The sequence below is a fragment of the Pagrus major genome, chromosome 13, assembly GCF_040436345.1.
Source record: "Pagrus major chromosome 13, Pma_NU_1.0".
NCBI lineage: Eukaryota > Metazoa > Chordata > Actinopteri > Spariformes > Sparidae > Pagrus > Pagrus major.
The window spans coordinates 28,092,654-28,111,779 of NC_133227.1; the positions used below are offsets into that span (position 1 = coordinate 28,092,654).

Here is a 19,126-nt window from a genome sequence, read left to right on the forward strand (position 1 = left end):
AAGAAGGTAAAAAAACATCTTCAAGAAACTGAAACAGGTCCAGTTGTCTACGATATAGCACTCAGAATTGTCAAAACAGTATTGGGTGAGTAACTGTGAGTAGTTGTATTCTTAAAATATAGTGTTTGTCTAATAATTCATAGTAAAGGAAGCACAAGACTGGATGACACATGCAGAGGTGAGTCACTCAGTCTTTAAACTGCGGCAGACGTTTCCTGTTTTTCTTCGTTCTCTCTCTCATGCAGGTGTCTCTTAAGTAGATGGATTTCCGATGAAGTGGATTTCTGAAGGCTGGGATGCCGCTTTGTGCTGCTAAGGCTGATGATAACGACGTGGGGTCTCGAAAAGCTTTTCTTTTAATGTAGACACACGTTAGTGTTTGTCATATGTATAGAAGTCTGAAGCTGCATATATGTGTATTCATGAAAGGATGACTCAAAGATAAAAGTGTGTGTTATGTTGATTAAAGAATTGAACTTCCAGAGGTTTAATATGAAACGTTTGGCAGCTTCTTGAGTGCAATCACAAGCAAAAACACCAAGTTTAGAGCAGTTTTATCAGCAGCTTCAACTTTTTGTCTGTTTGTCCTTGGTGGTATTAGACAGCCGAAAAGATCCCCCGACTAATACTCGAGGTATTGGATTTGCCACTCCGGTTCATGAGTCGCTCTGTCAATAAAAAAGTTAAATGAACTTTGGGCCTCAGCAGCTGCTGTCCTTTTAAAAATGTTGACCTCAGTTTTATCACATTTCCAATAAGATGTCTATGCTCACATACTGGAGTCGAGTCCCGAGTGGTCAGCTACAGTGCTGGAGCGGACAGCATGTGTGATAACTCAGAAAATATTATAAACCTTTTGTTTCATTATCATCTGAATATATTAGCTCTGGATGACATTGATCTTAAGCTCTTATTATTTTACTTTATTTTTTAGAAAGTTATTTTGGTTGATTAACTGTTGCACAACTTTTTCAAAGAAGAAACTGTTCTTTGGTAATGTGACAGAATGTGCATTTGTCCTCACTGTTTAAGCATCCAGCAGTTTCAACATCATCGTTCACCTGGAGTCATATTTTGGGCTACCTGATGAAATATGTGTCCAATGTTCACTTTCTTTCTTCTCTTTTCTCTACCAACTCCTGTAGGAAATATCTGCCTCTGTGGCTGCTTAAGTCTCCACTAAGACACAATTAGAGACTAGCTGGTGAACAGTCTGCTGTCTGGTTCCTATCTACAGTTGGTTTCCTCCACTGAGAGCTGCTTCGAATTGCAGCCAAAAGCGCCATCGGAGTGGAGAGAGTGAACCAAAGCCGTAGAAGTTGTGGGTTTAACAGTTAAACACTGACCCGATGCTCACTTTAAAGCTCTGCGAAACCAAGAGGCATCTGTAGATTCAGGGGATTTCTCTCTTTAGGTTCATCACTACAAGCGGCCCCTTTCCCATTGTATTGTCACAGTGTTAAATCTGTTATAGCTGCTTAAAGTTCTTACAGTCCATCCTGTGATGAACATGACGGCATCAAAAATATCAACCATATACAAAAAGTCAGGGCATCAGCAAACATTTGTTGATAATAGAAATATATTGCATAGTTGTTAAAATATTTGGTACAAGTCACCCACCAGCAAAGCCAACAGACCAAACAGCAGCACTGTTAGTTCGTTTTTACTTGTAGATTATCCTTATTGAAGAAACATATTTCCCACAAGCCTTTAAGGAATATATTTCATTAACTGAACTGTGAAGGTGTGTTACCTGTCACTCGTGAGACGGCACAAAATACTCCAAGCATCAAAGTGAAAAACTTGAGACGGCATCATGAGACAGAAATAGACTTAACCTGTGTCATTGTGTCACTTTATTACTCAGTAGAAAAATATATATATACTATGTATATTTACACTTGAAAGATAAGTCAATAAAAGGCAAATCCTTGCAATGCATCTGCACACTGTACAGAAATAATTGTTCACAATATGTTTTCTATACAGCTCCCCAAAAAAAGTCCAACATACAGTGTGTCACCATATTGTGTTTTGGTACCTCAGATGAACAGATACAGCAGGTTATTTTCCCATTGCTGGAATATGATAAGGCAACAGTTGAAAAAGACAAGTAGATAAGAGGCAAAAGAGGAGAGAATCCGTTGAATCCAGCAGAGTTTGTTGATGAAAGGCGGGAGCATCTTTGCATTCTTTGAAATTCTTGACGTCCAAGCTTCAGTCTGTAAGAGCTCGGTGTTTTTCAGGACAATCAGATTTCACCACGATTCTCCCACCCTGCCAAAGAACAAAATACGCAGAGTGAATTAAATCAGTATTTGTAGGTAAGTGAACTTCAGCCGCTGCTCAGGCTGGCATGTCTTATGTTTACCTCCGTCCTCATCACGAGCTCACGCTGTACGATTTGTATTCTGGATGTTGTCGTGTGGTCCGACCAACTCTTCAGCTCTCAGCCAGCGCGCTGGATCACTGCTGTACCACGGGGAATGTTTTCTGAAGCAGCACGTTTTTCACTTGTTGCTCTTTATCTGGACAACAGAGGAACAGAAGGCCAAGTTAGTGGACAGGTTACAGCAGCTGAGACAAACTGAGGTTTGTTCTCTTAATATAATAATATGATATGATACTTGATCATGTTAATATTTGTGCATGTGACAACAAATTAAAGCTAAAATAATCATTAATACTGTATTATTCACCTCATCAAAGGTGACCATTGTTTCATGATCTGTTTCTTTGGAAGACGCCCGACGTCACCGTCCAGTTGGCCTCAGTTGGCGCCCTGGTTGAAGTGATCCAGCACGGTGGAGTTGGTTCTCTCAAACAGCCACTGCTGGCTGAGAGAGGACGGGTCGCACGTGTTCATGAAGATCCGCCGCTCGCTCGGGCTGCTGTCGATGCAGCTGTTACTGACCGGGTGGTACAGACTCTTATCCTGGAGTAAATGGAGTAAAGAGAACAGTTATATTCATGCAGAAACAGCAAGCTTTTATTTTCACGGGACATTTATTTTCTTCTTGATACTATCTTTACATTCTTGTAAATAAATTCAACCAATAAAGGAAAAAGAAAGGAAAAGAAAAATGATTTCACATTCATTTCTAAAACCTGATCATTTTGAATTTGAGAAGTTCCCTCCTGATCAGTTGGATTTAGTTCAGATCTCTTTGCATCTCAGTCTAAACAAAATACAACTTCCACTACATCAAAAACCAATATAACTCTTCAAAATGTGTATTAAATGTGTTTTTCTGCTGATCTATTCTGTAAATATCACTTGCGTCCCTCCTCGTTTGCTCTTGCTGAGTTTTTCTTTATCTGAATGAAGAGACGAAGGACAGACAGTGTGATATGCTGAGTATATTGTAAAGCCACTTGAGGCAAATAGTGATTTGTGATTCTGGGCAAAATAATTAAAATAGAATTGACACGAAAAGATAACCTTTCTACTAAGTAACTGATGTCATACAAGGACACATCTTTTCATTAAGTGCTGTACCGTCTTGCAACGTCCGTTATGTTTACTTTTGAAAAATAAAACTCTTTCAGCAGATGGATGAAGTCAAGAGGGTTCATCAAGATGCCTCTTAATGGAGTCTTTGCCGTCAATTAACAACCGCCATGTACGGATCTTTCTTTGGATCAGTTGTGATGACGGACGGATGTATCAATTTTTTCTTCTATCCAATGTAATGATAAAGAACAAGGATGCGTTTTTCTGTTTTTCAACCTTGACCTTAATAAAAATGTCTTTCAACGTCTGTTGTGTATGCATCCCTCAATATTCCTTCAAATCCATTTAATTAGATTTTCAACAGATGGTCACCATTATGTTGAAATTAATCATAATTTGCCTTAGATGATGAAGCTGACCAAAGAAATCACAACAGCAGCACAGTTGGACAACTGAAAAGAGGATACAGCCGCAAATCCCATCATTTTCTACACGTTGTGAACTCCGAACTCTCCGCTTTCCTCTATCGTACCTTTCTGTAGCGCCACAGCTGGTTCCCCTTCATGCCGTGACAGTCGTACAGGGTGACGAGGCTGTTATGGGACACGGCATCGAAGCAGACCTTCCTTGTGTGCATGGGGTCGCCCACCCGGATATCCTCCCTCCAACCGAATGTTAACACCTGAAGAGAGGGCGCCAACTTTAACACGCATCAGACCATTAACCTCCTCCTGCTCCTCCTGAGGTTTCTATCATTTTTATGCCATCAAAGTGTTTCATTGTGGAGTCTGGAGGGTACGAGGCAAATGTAAAACTCTGCTGTCCCTCAAATGAACAGTTATGAAACAACTGGCCAATGGGAAAACCATTAACCTCTGTTTGAGCAGGGTCATGTGTTACGGTCCTTTCAGATAAAACATATTCAGCACAGCACTCCAGCCATAAAGCACGAAGGCAGTGTTGTACAAAAGACCTCCCACGTCAGGCTATTGAGACCTCAGGATGACATTTTGCTAGAGAAAATGTGACGGATGACCCTCACCTGTCCATGACTCCAGGCCACCTCGCCCCGTCCTTTCACACAGCTCTCCAGGCGGATGGGGCTCCCTGATACAAAGTGTTTGATCTCCATACACATCCCGCTCCCCACGTTCCTTATCTACACAACACACACACAAAATCACACATAAAAGAGGACATGGAGTCACAAAAACAGGGAGGCTTTGCTCTTAAATTACAGACAGTTAAAGCACATGCCCCATCAGATATTGTGTAACTCATGGCTGGATGAAAACCTTCATGAGCTGCCTCGGTTGAAATCTCGGTTTATTATAGATCATATGTATTGTGGCCCTTCATGGTGAACATTTACCACTAAATTTCAATTTATGTCACTTGTTACTGTGCGACTTATAAAATGACGTGAGTAATACTGACAGGATCCACCTTAAATAATCATTTTGTCCATTCTGGGCTACTGTAGAAACATGGACGTGCGTTCACTGTCATCACGAAGGTCTGCAAGTGGATGAGACCACAAGGCAAATATAAGCTACTGAAGGGCAGGCCTAAAGACTACAATAATAAAATCCATTTCATTACCTCTATAACCTTTACTTCTACATACTTCTGTGTAATGATGTAGTTAAATATTATTTCTGGCCTCCACGATTCAAGTAAGGTTCAAGATTCTCGAACTTCTTGCAAACACTGTCAGTCTACAAGTGCAGTGAAGTGAGGACAGTTTGGATACAGCCTTAAATCTACAGAGGGAGTGCGTCATCTTCCTCAAATCGAAGGACACGAAACCACAATGATTCTTTCTTTCAGACAATTATACACTTATTAAAACATAATTATGAATATTGCATTTCTGCCCATAAATCCAGCACACTGGATCTTTACTGCACAACATCTACACTCCAGAAGACGTATTGCTATCGGTTTGCTCTTTGTACCCACAGCAGTTCAGTGTTTTTGGTTTTTGTCCCCTGGGCGTGCACCCCATGCAGGAGGAGAATCCAAAAAACCCAGTTATTGCAAACATGTTTCATCATGGTTTGTTGTCTGTTATTTCCACTGGGATTTACAATCTCCAGCTCCATGCACACCCCTCTGATTTCAGCTTTGAAAAGTTCAGACTAGTGTTTCATTTTTAATACGTCAAAAAAATCTGTGTTGAATTGAACATGGCATTGTGACCTTTGAATCCAGGTCCCTCTATACCACCATTCAGTGTTGGTGCTACTTACACATCACCACTCAACTCAATCCAATCCACTCGATCCATCGTCCTGCCACATTAGGTTGCCTTGAATATGATTCATACAGGCAATTTTATTTCTGATTATATAATTGCAATGCATGACCCATTGACACACACATGCAGATTAAAGGAAATGGTTCATAGATTTGTGAATACTGTGCTCCCGTGACTTGATATCTGAATGTATTAATGATAATATCACAAAGAATGGTTGATACGCTCATTTCAGCCTGTTTCGTTGGGTTGCTGAAGGAGCCTGAAGGCTTTATAAAAGTTTTTCAGAGACTTTGAGAGGAAATAGAAACTGCTGACATTCAAACAAAGGATGAAAACACTGTTTAAACATTGGTTAAGGAGCTGAGGAGCAGTCGCTTCTTCATGCTCGTTCCTCTTCCTTTGATAATTTTATTCCTCTCACTTTTGTCTCGATAGTTTTATTATTTCTTATATTAAAAGTACGCAGGACCTTTTATCAGTGAGTGAAACTTGAGTTCATCACCTTCTTATCAGATTTCTTCCACGCACCTGTCAGTCAGGTGTGTGTCAGAGCAAACACAGTACATCTCTGAAATGATTAAATGTGCTGTGCAAATAAAGTTTGTTTTTTCTGATGTGGTTCAAGATATAATATGAAAGTTTTCTGCATTAAAATGTCTAAAAATACAAGACCTTTGTTATATATATTTTTGAATCTGTCTGCCTGTAACCTCGGGGAGAGAGTCAGAGAGTGAGGAAGGCAAATGTGACCAAAACACACCATGAATAAAACTTCAAAAATCAAAAATCTGTGTATATTTCCCATATCTTCGTCGAAATGTGAATGTCACATCTATGTCGGACCTAATGTCCTCACACTTATCAAAACAATTCCATCAACCAGTCCTTACCTCTCCCCACGCTGCAGCAGGAGGCTCCACTGGCGGGTAGTGTTTGGGCAGATCCCAGGCCACCTCGCTCATGAACCACTTGAAGTTCTTGCAGTTGAGACGGTTCCTCAGCTCCTTCTGGGCCGTCATGTCTCCCGCTGACAGGTGGCGGTACTCGGGCCGACGCTGGTACACGTATTCCGCGTATTCGTCCATCCACACCTCCGCCACGCGCTTTAGATTCTGAAAGTGAATCAAAGAAGAGAGTCAGGCGGATCGTCTCATCAGCTTACATTTCTTAAGTCTCCCAGAATGTCTATGAGCCTCCGTCAAATAAACACAACATCCCACAGTCAGTTGCTGGTAGTGAGGGTTATCTTGTTGAACCACGATGGACCAGATTGTGAACATGAATGTTTACATTGTCATAGATTGATCTCAGCCAGCAACAGTATCAAAAACTACCAAACATAAAGCAACACTTTTCTACTTTGCTGTAGCTGTTAAAAATGTTTCATCAAAATGGATTTGGATCCATCTAAATTCAAGCTGACCACATCTGTTGATCTCCATGAATGCAGTTTTAGTTGGAGTACTGAAGCTCTTCAATAAAAAGAGAAACCAAGGTAAAACCACGATAATGAAACTGCCAGTTCAAATATGTGCAGAGAACAGGAACGTTTTATGTAAATACCCTCCTTTATCTGCACAATCAAGCCGATTCAGATCCATCAGCATTCCTCTGAGGTCCTTTTTAAAGACTGCTGGTCTGAATAAAAAATCAAAATAAAGGCCAGCGCCTTTCAAATGCACACTGATCCAAACTGAGCCAGCTTTCAGGCTGCGGCAGAGACATACATAATCAATGGCGCTCAGCTTCTCACCAGATGATTTAGCGCTTTGGACAATTTCTCATTCCATGTAGGTACTTTTGAAGAATACGAGGAACAAAGAATCCTAAGCTCATTCCTCACAGTAACACCTGCAGAGGCTATAGGTCGTAGGTAGAGGATAGGCTGCATACTGCTGCCTCTCGTCTGGTGGTCCTTTTGTTAGTGGAGGCTGAGCTGACTGTAAAGTGCTCTTGTGCATAGAGGAGAAAGAGGAGAGTACTTAGTGGAGGACGCAGGAAACAAAAATGCTGCAATTTGTTATACTGCACCACTTAAAGACCTGCAATGATGACACTGGAATGTGTGTTACTGTACTGTGTGTGTGTGTGTGTGTGTGTGTGTGTACATGTGTGTGGTGTTTATGTGGGTTTTTCTATTTATGAGCTTGTGCCTATCAGACAGAAGTTCACCCACTCCTCCTCGTTAGTCGATGCATTCAGTTACACATAGTACTGTCACAGTTCAAGGACGCAGAAGTTGTTTTTCCTATGTGTGTGCGTGTATGTGTTTGTGTGCATGTGCATGTATTTGCATGAAACAGATGACAACTCTCTGTCCTCCAATAGCTTCATATTTCCAGAGCTGAAATTTATTCAAGCCATATTTCAGATGAGCAGGAAGCAAAATATGCTTTTGTTTTTACTGTAATTTAAATGCTGGGGAGCCTCTTGTGTAATTACTACTGAATACTAATAAAGTTAAACCAGTTTGGGCTGATAAGATGTAATTTTTTTTTAATTTTGCAACAGCATAATTGGATTATGCTTCACTTATTGTTTGTTTAATCAAGAAATGTGACTAATAAGAGCTTTTTAAAGAGAGATGCAATTAACTACTGATATAAATGGAATATTGCAAATGTTGGCGACGTGCTGTCGTCCTGGAGGAGCTTTGCAGTTCCAGTAAAAGCCGAATGAAACAGTCATCCAGCTTAAAATGAAACACTAACAGTAACATCTTCCAGGGAAGTTTATTTTGCCCCAGATTCAAGTTATTTAATTCTGAATACTGTAGATCCTGTTTACCTGCCTGCCTCTGTGTGCGTCTTGCATTCAGATCCATTTTTGGATAATTGTAACAAAAGGACAATATTGAAATGAATGCATAACAGGAAGTAGAAGATCCTGTGCATGTCTGAACCTCTGTGGCATTAGTTTTGACTGTAACCAGGGTCACAATTCTCCTGTATTTCTCAAAATGAATGCCAGATTCCCAGCCTTTTCCCTTTTTTATTTAGCATAACTAGTTTCCAGCACTGTACAGCGTGTAGTCTACTGTACCTTTGCGCCTCGTCCTCAGTGAGTGAGATACAGACAGAGAAATTGAGCGGAGAAAGACTCAATGAAATTTCATACGTCCTGTCCCGTTCTGCCAAATCAATCTTTCTGTATATTGCGATGGTCGCAATGACATAAATCAACATAAAAATGCTATTGCACTGTAATTCAATTTTTTTTTTTATTCACATTATTTAAGTCACCGGAAAGCAAAACAAACAGATCCTTGAGACTTATTTTTTTTGGGCCCCAGACTCTGTCTTTGATCGTGAAACCCTCCCTATTCTTGAGGTCTTAAGGTTCAAAGCAAGTATGCTTTTAAATCTTGCAAACTCATGAAAGTGCAATATAAAAATGCTGGTATATTCTTATAACTGTAGAGGACACAGAATTTAAAAAACATAGTCTGCATTGCTTTTGAATTATTTGGTTTCCTGTCACATTTTGTACAGTGTTATATAGCCTCAGTGTGGATGTTTGAGTGGTCCGGGTTTGGCCTGTCTTCATCACATGATGCCACGATTCTTTGTCTGATCAACCCAATTTGACACTGCTATCGTATCATTGATCCAGACGATCCTTTCTGATCTGTGGTTCACTCACTTCCCTCGCAGCGCATTAAACACTGTTTTGGTGGAGCTCAAAGGGAATGGCAGACAGCAGATGTACCATTCGTTTTTTCAGCCCCCCGAGCTCACATGATTACAGCACATATAATCTGCCTTTAAACAGCAAAAACAGATCTATTATTCTCTGATCAGCCCTGCTGTCAGATTCATATTAACGTCCAACATAATGTAATTCATTGTTGTGTTGTGACTCAGATGTGACAGAGGTGATGTGACAGCACAGTCCTGACGCTGAACCCTTGTGTCAGACTGCTGAAGAATACAGAAAATCTGTGACTGATCTGCTGCATTGTTTGCAACCGTAAAGGCACACCGCGTGAAGAATTACCTTTGCCAAGCTGATCCCACCAGGGACCTTGTAGGGGACGTACTTCCTGTAGATGTGTCCTACCCTGGAGCAAGGGATGTCCTCCATCCGACCACCACACATCCACACCTACACAGAGACACACAGAGAGATAGAGAGAGAGTTATTTTAAAGGATGAATCTCTTTTGCATTTAGAAGCTTTTGTCCGTCTTCACATTCAAAGGCAGAAAGTTGTGGGAAGGTGAAGTTAGGAGACGATCAAGGAGATGAGCAGGAGACTGATGATTAAGAAGAAAAGAAGGCATGAAGTGCGGTGGTTCTAACAGGCTTATAAATCCTCTGAGACTAAGAGGAGAGAGGAGCGAATTCAGAGGGAGAGGCAATAAAGATGAAATGGCAGGAAAAGTGGAGGAAGAAGAGAAGACACCAACAGAGTATTATGATGTGACGGTGACCTGACTTCACCTGAGCAGCAGAGTCAGTCAGAGACAAGCTGAGCTGCTTGGTTAACTCATTAGTTCAGTATCTTTAAACAGCTGCTAAATCTTTTCAGGAAAATAAGGTGAGACATCCTTTGAAATACTGAACTCACAGGAGATTTTAACACACTGTGAGGCACCCTAATGTGCTTATATTAAATAAAAATAAACCATCCTTTATAGCAGTTGCATCTCTTTTCTTTTCCTTACCCCTGTCTATCTCACAGAACAGAGCAGCAGGCTCCTCATTTTTAATCCCTCAACTATAATGAATACAACAGTCATGATTCTCTTTCTTGGCTCGCAGTGTTGAAAATAAACCTCGAGAAGGAACAGGAGAAGAAAAGGGAAGACTTAGAGACAGCAGGCAAGATGGAAAAGAGGTTTTGTTTTTGAAGACAATGGCAAAATGAAAAGTGGGGGGAAATGAAAAGCTGGATTTAAACATGAAAACAAACAAGCCAAGTACGGGAAGAAAGAAGTGTGGGCTTCTGAATTGTTTCTGTTAAGTATTTAATATGTAAATACGAGTTTTTGCTGTTTGACGGCGAGAGGCAGGCTGAAGCTGCTGAGACGTCAAACGAACGGACAAGACGAATGAAACATGAAATCTTCATACATGACTCCAAGCTGTGAACACACAGGGGTATAAAGGCAGTTCAACCTGCCACGACCTGACTTCATGTTACAGTATCTGCAACAACAACTCGCCACAGGGGAATCATTTCAAGCACCAACGGACATTCAGCGATTAAACCATTCAGACATAACCAGCCAACCAAGTCCTCATGACCCCGTGTTGACATCATTGTCACTGCAGCAGAACCTCAGTCTCTGTGGTCTGCTGCAGATGACTCAGATCCCACGAGTGTACACAGCTCAGCTGATGGAGAAAAACTATAGAACAACACAATTCACTCCAGCTGCGTGAATAAAACATGGCTGCAAGACAAAATCCAGCATCAACTGAAACTGCAACAAAAGCTGGAGTTGTTTTTTCTATTGGTGCTTTTCAATAAATAAAACATAAATACACGCCGTTCAGTATAAACTGTGTGTCAGTGTCTCTGGTCATGTATTTGCTGCCACTACATGAATAATAATGACTCAACCAAAGGCCGGCAGCTATAAGTGTCCAGACACAACATGAATTTAATGTGTTAACGTTACTATCGGCTCCACCATCAATCTTTAAACAACAGATACATATACAGTGCCAACCAGGGGGGGGTGAACTATCTCGCCAGGGCATGAAGGTAACCCAGTACAGCACAGGCAGGCGCCTCAGTGAACTGAGGTTTTACAATGGTTACAGTATCTCGCTTGTTTTACAAAAATCTACAGTCTGTAAATCAATCAAATGCATTACACCGGCTCAAGGGGCATATACAAACATAAGTAGTAAGGGGTCATAAACAAAGTTTTCTAGAGCAAAACTTCCAGCATGTCAGAACCACACACACAACACCAGCGGACCACAGATCCACACAATGCTGCACCAGAAACAAAGACACTATCAACAAGAGGCAGTCACATATGTTAGCATCCAGGCCGATGCCTGACCAACGTTAAAAGTTTAACCCACCCAATAATCTTCATTTAGTCCAAAAGAAACAATAAATCAACATTCAACTTCGTATTATTTAATGTACCAAGTGTAAAGTGATAAGGTAGGACTCAAAAGCTCAAGTTAGTCGCTCCTATCTTTTCAAAAAAGTCTGGCAAAAGTCACAAACTAGCTAACGTTAGCATTCATCTGTAGACTTAACGCAACCTAATTCAGAAATGCTGATGGTAAGCAGGTATGGCTAGTAAACTAGCCAGTTAGCTACTTACATTAACCTATACTGTCTACATTGACTTGCACGACCCAGGTGAAGCAGGCATGCCACTGCAGTGATTGGAGTGAAGAAGGCAGACAAGAGTTCTGCAGGACTGAGTCCGAAAACCCAGATTAAGCGAGCATTTTTGCTTTGATTTGGAGTTTAGCTTGGTTATTAAAGCTCGTGTTTCGTTCCTGCAACATGCCTGTTTTTCTTTGTGTCTGCATTTGGTTCCTTAACTTAACATTTACAAAACAGTTACATTTCCCATTCTGTTGTTTTAACCTCTTTTCCCCAAATCTCCCCTGTAACTTGAACCATGAGATGGTTTATACTTATATTACATTTTCACTAATCATAAAATTAGTTTTCTTTGGCCATGGGGTGTTCGATGCCGGTGCATTATCATGGGAGCACCAGCAATATTCTGAATTCTACAGCAATTAATTTTAAAAAATGATGTAAATTTCTTCATAATGTATGTTTTAATAAAAGTTCTCCTCTGCCAACTGTTTGCCAGTTAGCTAACTTTTACTCGGAATAAGTCCATCCATGGAGGTTTAATTATTTCTGCCTCCAGAGCAGCTCTGTCTCTGAGAAATGTTTGCATAACTGGAACCCCAATCTGCCGGAGCAATAAAAGAAAATCTGCCATCAGCTTTATGCCTCGCACTGTCCTCTCTCTCTCCGTATGTGAGGCCATATTTGCCTCTCTGTGCCTGAATGTGCTGACATAATTTCACTGTGTGAGCTGGAAATGCTTGATGTTCTCATACCAGTGCGACCAGGATGGAGCTTTAGATCAACTGTACCAGTGGATGAAGTGATTGTGTTTCACATGCGAGCCCGGCCTGGCTGTCTGTGGGAGCAGCAGTTTGGTCGTAGGGATTAGTATGAGAGCCTGTTAATCTTCTCACCTCAGGAGACTGGCAGTCTGCGCTGTATCAGCTAATGGGGATCTTAATAAAAGGGAAACTAAATTGAATATCTGAGGGAATAAAGTAGACTTAAGAGGCACAGCTAGGCACACGCTGATAGCAAAATTTAATAGTATGATAATCTCAGCCAAAATAATAACCTTGGTATGGGATATTATCTCAGTAATTACTTAAATAAGATGAAAAGCGTCAAAACAGTATTAAACCATAAGAGGTCCTCGTGCCAGGCTGAGCCCCCGGTCGTGACCGGGTAGGTCGAGGTCTGTCACTCAAAGCTTTCAATGTCAGAAATCGTCACCTTTTTGCCCAAAAGCGGGATTATCCCTCACACTTCAGGGTGCAAGTGGAATAACAATCCTGCATCACAACGTACGACGGTCCTGTCGCAGACGCCTCTGATGTAGGAACTGATTTATAGGCAGACGCGTCACACAATCTGAATGCTTTGTGATCTTGGGAACTCATTTCCGGCAAAATCTTTTGGCTTATAGTATCAAACATATGTCAAGTCAACTTCACATGATGTTGTCTGTGCCATTTTCAACAACCAGCCCACCCTCATCAGAAAATTACCAAATAGGTCGATTGTAAAAGAAGCTTATTAAGTGACTTCTAGCGACCAAAGAGGCCGCTGTTCGTATGTTCCAGTGTGAAACCAAAGGTCGCTGGCAATGGACCTATTCATCGTTTATGTATGATGGCTTAAACAGCCAGAGACCACTGTTCAAGACTGCGTTTCAACATTTGAGCCGTTGGGAGATTTTCCAGCCGTGTTTGTAGCGACAGGAGCAGGTACTTTAAGCCAAAACATGATATTTTTCTAACCCTAACTAGCTGTTTTTTTGTTTCTTAACAGACCATAAGAGAAACGTTTTCTCTTATTCGTTTTTTTGCCAGAACCTACATTGCCAACATTTATTCTGCCGATTGGGTTCAAATGAGCCATATGAACATGTTCTGATCTAAAGCCCCATTGCCAGGACATCACAATATTGGTTGTCATTGTCTTTCTGTCGAAACAACAGTTAAAGTAGTTCATATGACTGTCGTCTGATCTGCTGTTTGGTTAGGTTTAGGCACAAAAACTCGGGAAAGATTGTCGTCATGGTTAATAGAAAACACAGTGAGGAGAAAAAAAAGAAGAGCATCCTTTTTCTATTTTCTAGAACTGCCACGGCCTCCATCTGTCACTGGCTGTGACACTGAACCTGGAGTGATCCAGCCAGAGGGGACCATTAGAAACAGAGGCAGAATGTCCTCGCTGTTTTAAAGAAATAAAGTCATCCAGAGTTTAGATTCTCATTACGCTCTCATGAGAATGTAACTGAAGCCAAAAGAAGAGGGTATGATGCCATTTCTTGGAAACAACATTAATTATCAAGAGGATATGTTTTATTAAAATGATGTGTGCGACCCTGAAACAAAGACAAAGGGCTAAAAATGTGGCAGGAGGTGACTCGTTACGGGAAACAAGTACAGCACATTTCAGAAATCTTAAACAGAATCTTCAAAATAAATTAATTTGTAAATGATTTGATCATTTGTTACCTTGAAGGAGATCTCGTACTGTTCTCCTCCCCAGATCTCCAGACCCGTGTCGTATCCTCCCAGCTCCCAGAACCACTTCCTGTCCACGGCGAACAGTCCGCCTGCCATCACTGGTGACCTGCAGGACACACAGAATACAACACACCTACTCACTACATGCAGAGCATTTTGCGCAACAGCTTTAAACAAAACTATTCACAGGAAGAGCTGCAGCATTTATTTTTCTCTTCGCACCTGCAATGAAAGATTTACGTGCTTATTCACAAAACCTGTGAGTTGTTGTGCATCTTTCAGCTCTTTGTTTTATCAGAGCCAAAGGACGACAGATGGAGAGAGAGAAACCAAGATGACAACCAGAAATCATCAATGGAAACATCAAAATATATAAAACAGGATCTTTTAGTTCATCAAGAGAGAACTAGGATTACAGACCTGTGTGGTGTGTGGTAAGGGCTTTTTGTTTATTACAGTCTCTTGTACTGGACATTTTGAAAAATGTTGTTTTAATATAAAAGGACAGAGAGATGGGAATGTTTCCCAATGACTAAAATCTCCAATAAACACTCATCACCTTGACTGGGTCTATATCCACTAACCCGAATTCAAGCTGAAAGCACACAGCGGATAAAACATTGGTATTTGTTTACTGCCAAAAAGGATCACAATGACTCACTCACAGAAATTTCTCATATCACTTCTGAAGCAAAATCTATCTCTACAATGTATTTACATGACTTCTGTTTTGCTCTGCCACCTCCGGAAAGCTCCACTGAAAGTAACATATTTTGCGATATATTAGCAAAGTGGGTTATGCTGTAGGAGCATCCGTGCCAACACTCCTGATATTTGCAGGATTCTCCCTGTTTTTAACCCTTTCCTCCTGCTGTTTGTAATTTATCCCGTTAATCTCCCGATCTGATAGTTCCTGTGTGTCGCGGTGCCTGGAAACCAAACCCAGAGGTTGCCATGACCCTGCCTGATGTGCGTCTCATCACTGCACTCACTCAAGCCCTCCGCGCCACTCAATTTGGATGAAACAGGTCCCGAGAAGAAGAAAAATGTTTCCACTTTCCCCTTTATTGACATTTTCCTCCTGTCTCACTTGCTCGTCCTCTTGCCTCCACTTTGCAGGCTGTAGTCCCGAATCATTTTACTGTTCTGCTCTTCTGTTAAAGGTCTACCTGGCAATGATGGCACCTAAAAACACCCACACAAACACTTAAAGTATGTATATAATGGGGAACAAGGGGTGTCGCTCAGGTTTGGAGACTGTACAGCAGTATGTGGGGATGCTTTCTATTTTCCAGATGTAGAAGTTAGCTAGCAGTTTTGAGGGAAGATGGAGCGCTTCATGGTCCTCAGAAAAAAGAGGTGCTGCTGGCCCTGTCTTGACCAGGTGAGAGGTCAGGTCCTCAGATAAATGGACACAGAGGAACTTGAAGCAGGAAACTCGCTCCGTCTCCTCCTCGTTAGTAATCCTATTTGGGGGTCGGTGCGTTGAGGGTAGGCCATTCGATATCCCCCGAAAATCTCCATCTTTGTCACTGGAAGGAATGCAGCAGTGGTTGGAGTGGCTTTTATGCATGGAGTTGTTTCGTATGACTCTGGATCATGGACTTCAGCTGCTGTTCAGCATGAGAAAGCAATAAGCCTTTCAGAGCCACCCTATTAAATCTACAGGATAAAAAAGTTGACATGAAAAAGAAATCAGAATAAGAGCAAGCAATCTATGCACAGAGACGCACACAGTAAAGTCAGAGTTCATGCATTCGTGGTGGCGTTATTTCTCACCAGATAATGAAGATGCTCTGAACAGTGCCGAACCAATTAACCTACTACAGAGCACCGTGGCTTCTGTCTGCTGTGACAGGCTCCTTGCTGTTGAGTGCAGGGCTTGTTAGCTCTTGTATTGCTGATTGTAGCTGCAGCACACCTGAGGCAGAAAAATAAGGCCAGCAGGTGCAGACACACATTTCTGTTTGGTGTCTTGTAAGGAACAAACTTTCTCCACCACATGCCTCACTTTAACCCCCGTTAACGTAACTCTGATGTTGGCAATCAATCAAAACTCCACTGGATTTTTTTTTTTTACTCTTTTCATCCTCGAAAAGAAATGTTTTGCTCCTCAGTGCAGAAATATCACAATCGCACTTGCAGGTTGTCATTGTTACGAGCTTTTCATCAGGTAGAAGTCGGCGGCAGGCAGGCAGCCAGCAGGTAGTCTGTGCTCTCGCCAAAGTCGTCCCTGAGGAGGATCAATTAAAGGCAAACAGGGCAGCAACTGTACAGTCAGCAGTGAGAAACACTCTGGGGCTTCGCACGCCTCGTGAGCAGTGAGCACAGATACGAGTCCCGTGGTGATAACAGGCCGCTTTCTGCAGTTTTCCTTCTTCAAGGGTGAAAAGGATGAAATGAAACCAGCAGTGATTACAAAAACATCTGTGCTTCCCTCCAACACCTCTTTTTTCACTTCACACTCGTGCAGCTTTGTTTACAGTGCATGTTCTTCATTTTTCAATTAAAGTACAAACAATTTGTGTGCAGTGATGAATATATTTATGTGTGTCGTGCCCTCTGTGGGCCGAGCTCTCTGACGGCTCTCTGAATGAATACGAGGAGCTGTACAATATGCCGGAGTGATGAATGAATGAATGGCTTTGTTTGCTGTATAATGACATTAACATACTTTCTACTTTCTCATTGACAGACATGCTCTATATTCAATATATGCTGATAAAAGAAAAATGCACATGGCATGGACAAAAGTATGTATCCGACTCACTGCTGGTATTCCAGTTCAATCAGAGGTGTTGGATGGGTTGAGGTCACGGCTCTGTGCTGGCCAGTCCACTTCTTCCTCAGCAAGCCATTTCTCTAATGGATCTAGCTTTGTGCATGGGGGGCAGAGGCTGATACAGTAGCCAATGAACTGTACTCAAGTAACAGTTTTGTTGACTTTGCCTGAAACAAAAGCCCATTGCTAAAAAAAAAAAGGCTCTTAATCTGTATCAGTATAAACTTGAGCACAAAGATTCAGTTTGAAGTAGTGCAGAAGAATGGACTTAATTACCATTTCAGCTTTCGTGCGCTGTCTTAATTAAGAAAGCTCATATTGCACTAACAAATAAACACCTCGTTGTGCGACTCTGGTTGACCTTGGAATTATATTAATATACTCCACTGTGAATGCAGAGAAAAAAACAGCTGGAGACAGGAGGCAACGAGGGGCAGGTGAAGGACCTTTGATACATTTAATTTGATGTTTGTCTGCAACATAAAGTGTTTATAAGTCTACAATGTGCAGGTTAGAAATATTAATAAAAAATCACAAAAGCGCATTTGGCACCTGTGTAGGTGTTAGAGTGGGCCTGTAAGTAGGAGAAGCACCGAGCACCATGTTTAATTCATGTGTTGACACAGTCTCTACAGTCGGAAGAGCACTGCAGTGCACCAGTGAAGTGGCTGCTCAGGCGGGTTCGCCTGGTGTACGAGCACTTGGGATTCCCCCCCTGCAGGGCTCTCAGTAGAAAAGTGAAAAAGGAATGAATGCGGGAATGGCATGAAATTTGAAATATCCACCACCCACACAATGAAACCGAATGACTTCAGTGCTCCCCTGACTTTTCCAGCTATCAGCTGGTCCAGATGACACTTATTTGGTGAAATATCTCAACTAAATCTAACTATCTCTTTGATGGATATGGGCACTAATGGTTTCCAGACGAATGAATCCAGATGATGCTTAGCGAAGGTTCAATCAGGAAGACTATCTTAATGTTTAACCTAATTGCTCTTTAAGCCTCTTTTGCAATTAAGTCTCTCCACATGAAATGACTTTGTTGATCCCCTGACTATCCCCTCAGCATCACCACGAGATTCACATCTGTGTTTATCAGTAAAATGTCTCAACAACTATTGGACTGATCGCTATAACATTTGGTATGCATATTCGTGTCGGACGCAAGAATAATTGTAACAACTATGATGATCCATTGACTTTGCATCGAGTGCCATCATCAGGTCAACAGCTTAATGTATCCAATACTCTGGTTTATCATCAAATATCTACAAAACTAATAATATTTCCATCAACCGCAGCTGTACTGTGTACGGTGCTTCAAGTAGTTTGATTTTGTGCCAACCGACTGAACTAGCATCTGTCAGGTGTAACGTCAGGTGGAGAGAACTAGCAGCATGTGGCTAGTTAGCAGGAGCCTCGGGATAGTCGATTAGCTCAACACCACAGGTGCTGCTTATGTTGTACTAGAGGTGAGAGTTGTGCACACGGCGTCACTTTACTCAGACTGAAGACTGCAGTACGAAGCCTCGCTTTGATCCGCGGCTCCTGTTTGCCCTGTTAAAGTTACTGCATCACGCTGTTAATACGAATGCAACACTTCCTGTATCTGTTTCAAATTAAAAGCCCTTAGAAAACCCTTCATGTCTCAACAAGACTTGTTATTGTGAGACATTATCAAGGTTCAGATAAGTGACTACTTCGCTGCTACCATCTTCTCTCCAGTGTCGCTTAGGAAGAAAAGTTAAGCTGAAACACGACATGTTGCAGTTGCCCTCATGGACTGTACTGCTGCAACACTCTCATTCATGGGCTCTCATTATGTTCCTCGTGGGAGCGGCTGAG

The 19,126-nt window shown here is 41.6% G+C and overlaps 1 protein-coding gene across 1 annotated transcript in view; it reads right to left on the minus strand.

Annotated features, from left to right (window-relative positions):
• Positions 1–2,773: 2,773 nt before the first annotated feature.
• Positions 2,774–19,126, minus strand: part of LOC141007468 (polypeptide N-acetylgalactosaminyltransferase 10-like) — a 72,750-nt gene continuing 56,397 nt past the window's right edge. Inside the window, exons 7-12 of the mRNA XM_073479833.1 lie at positions 14,485–14,602; positions 9,717–9,824; positions 6,611–6,832; positions 4,500–4,616; positions 3,990–4,139; positions 2,774–2,938 (exon numbers count right to left, since the gene is read on the minus strand). Of these exons, the coding sequence (XP_073335934.1) occupies positions 2,774–2,938; positions 3,990–4,139; positions 4,500–4,616; positions 6,611–6,832; positions 9,717–9,824; positions 14,485–14,602 (880 nt within the window). The remainder of the gene's footprint in view (positions 2,939–3,989; positions 4,140–4,499; positions 4,617–6,610; positions 6,833–9,716; positions 9,825–14,484; positions 14,603–19,126) is intronic.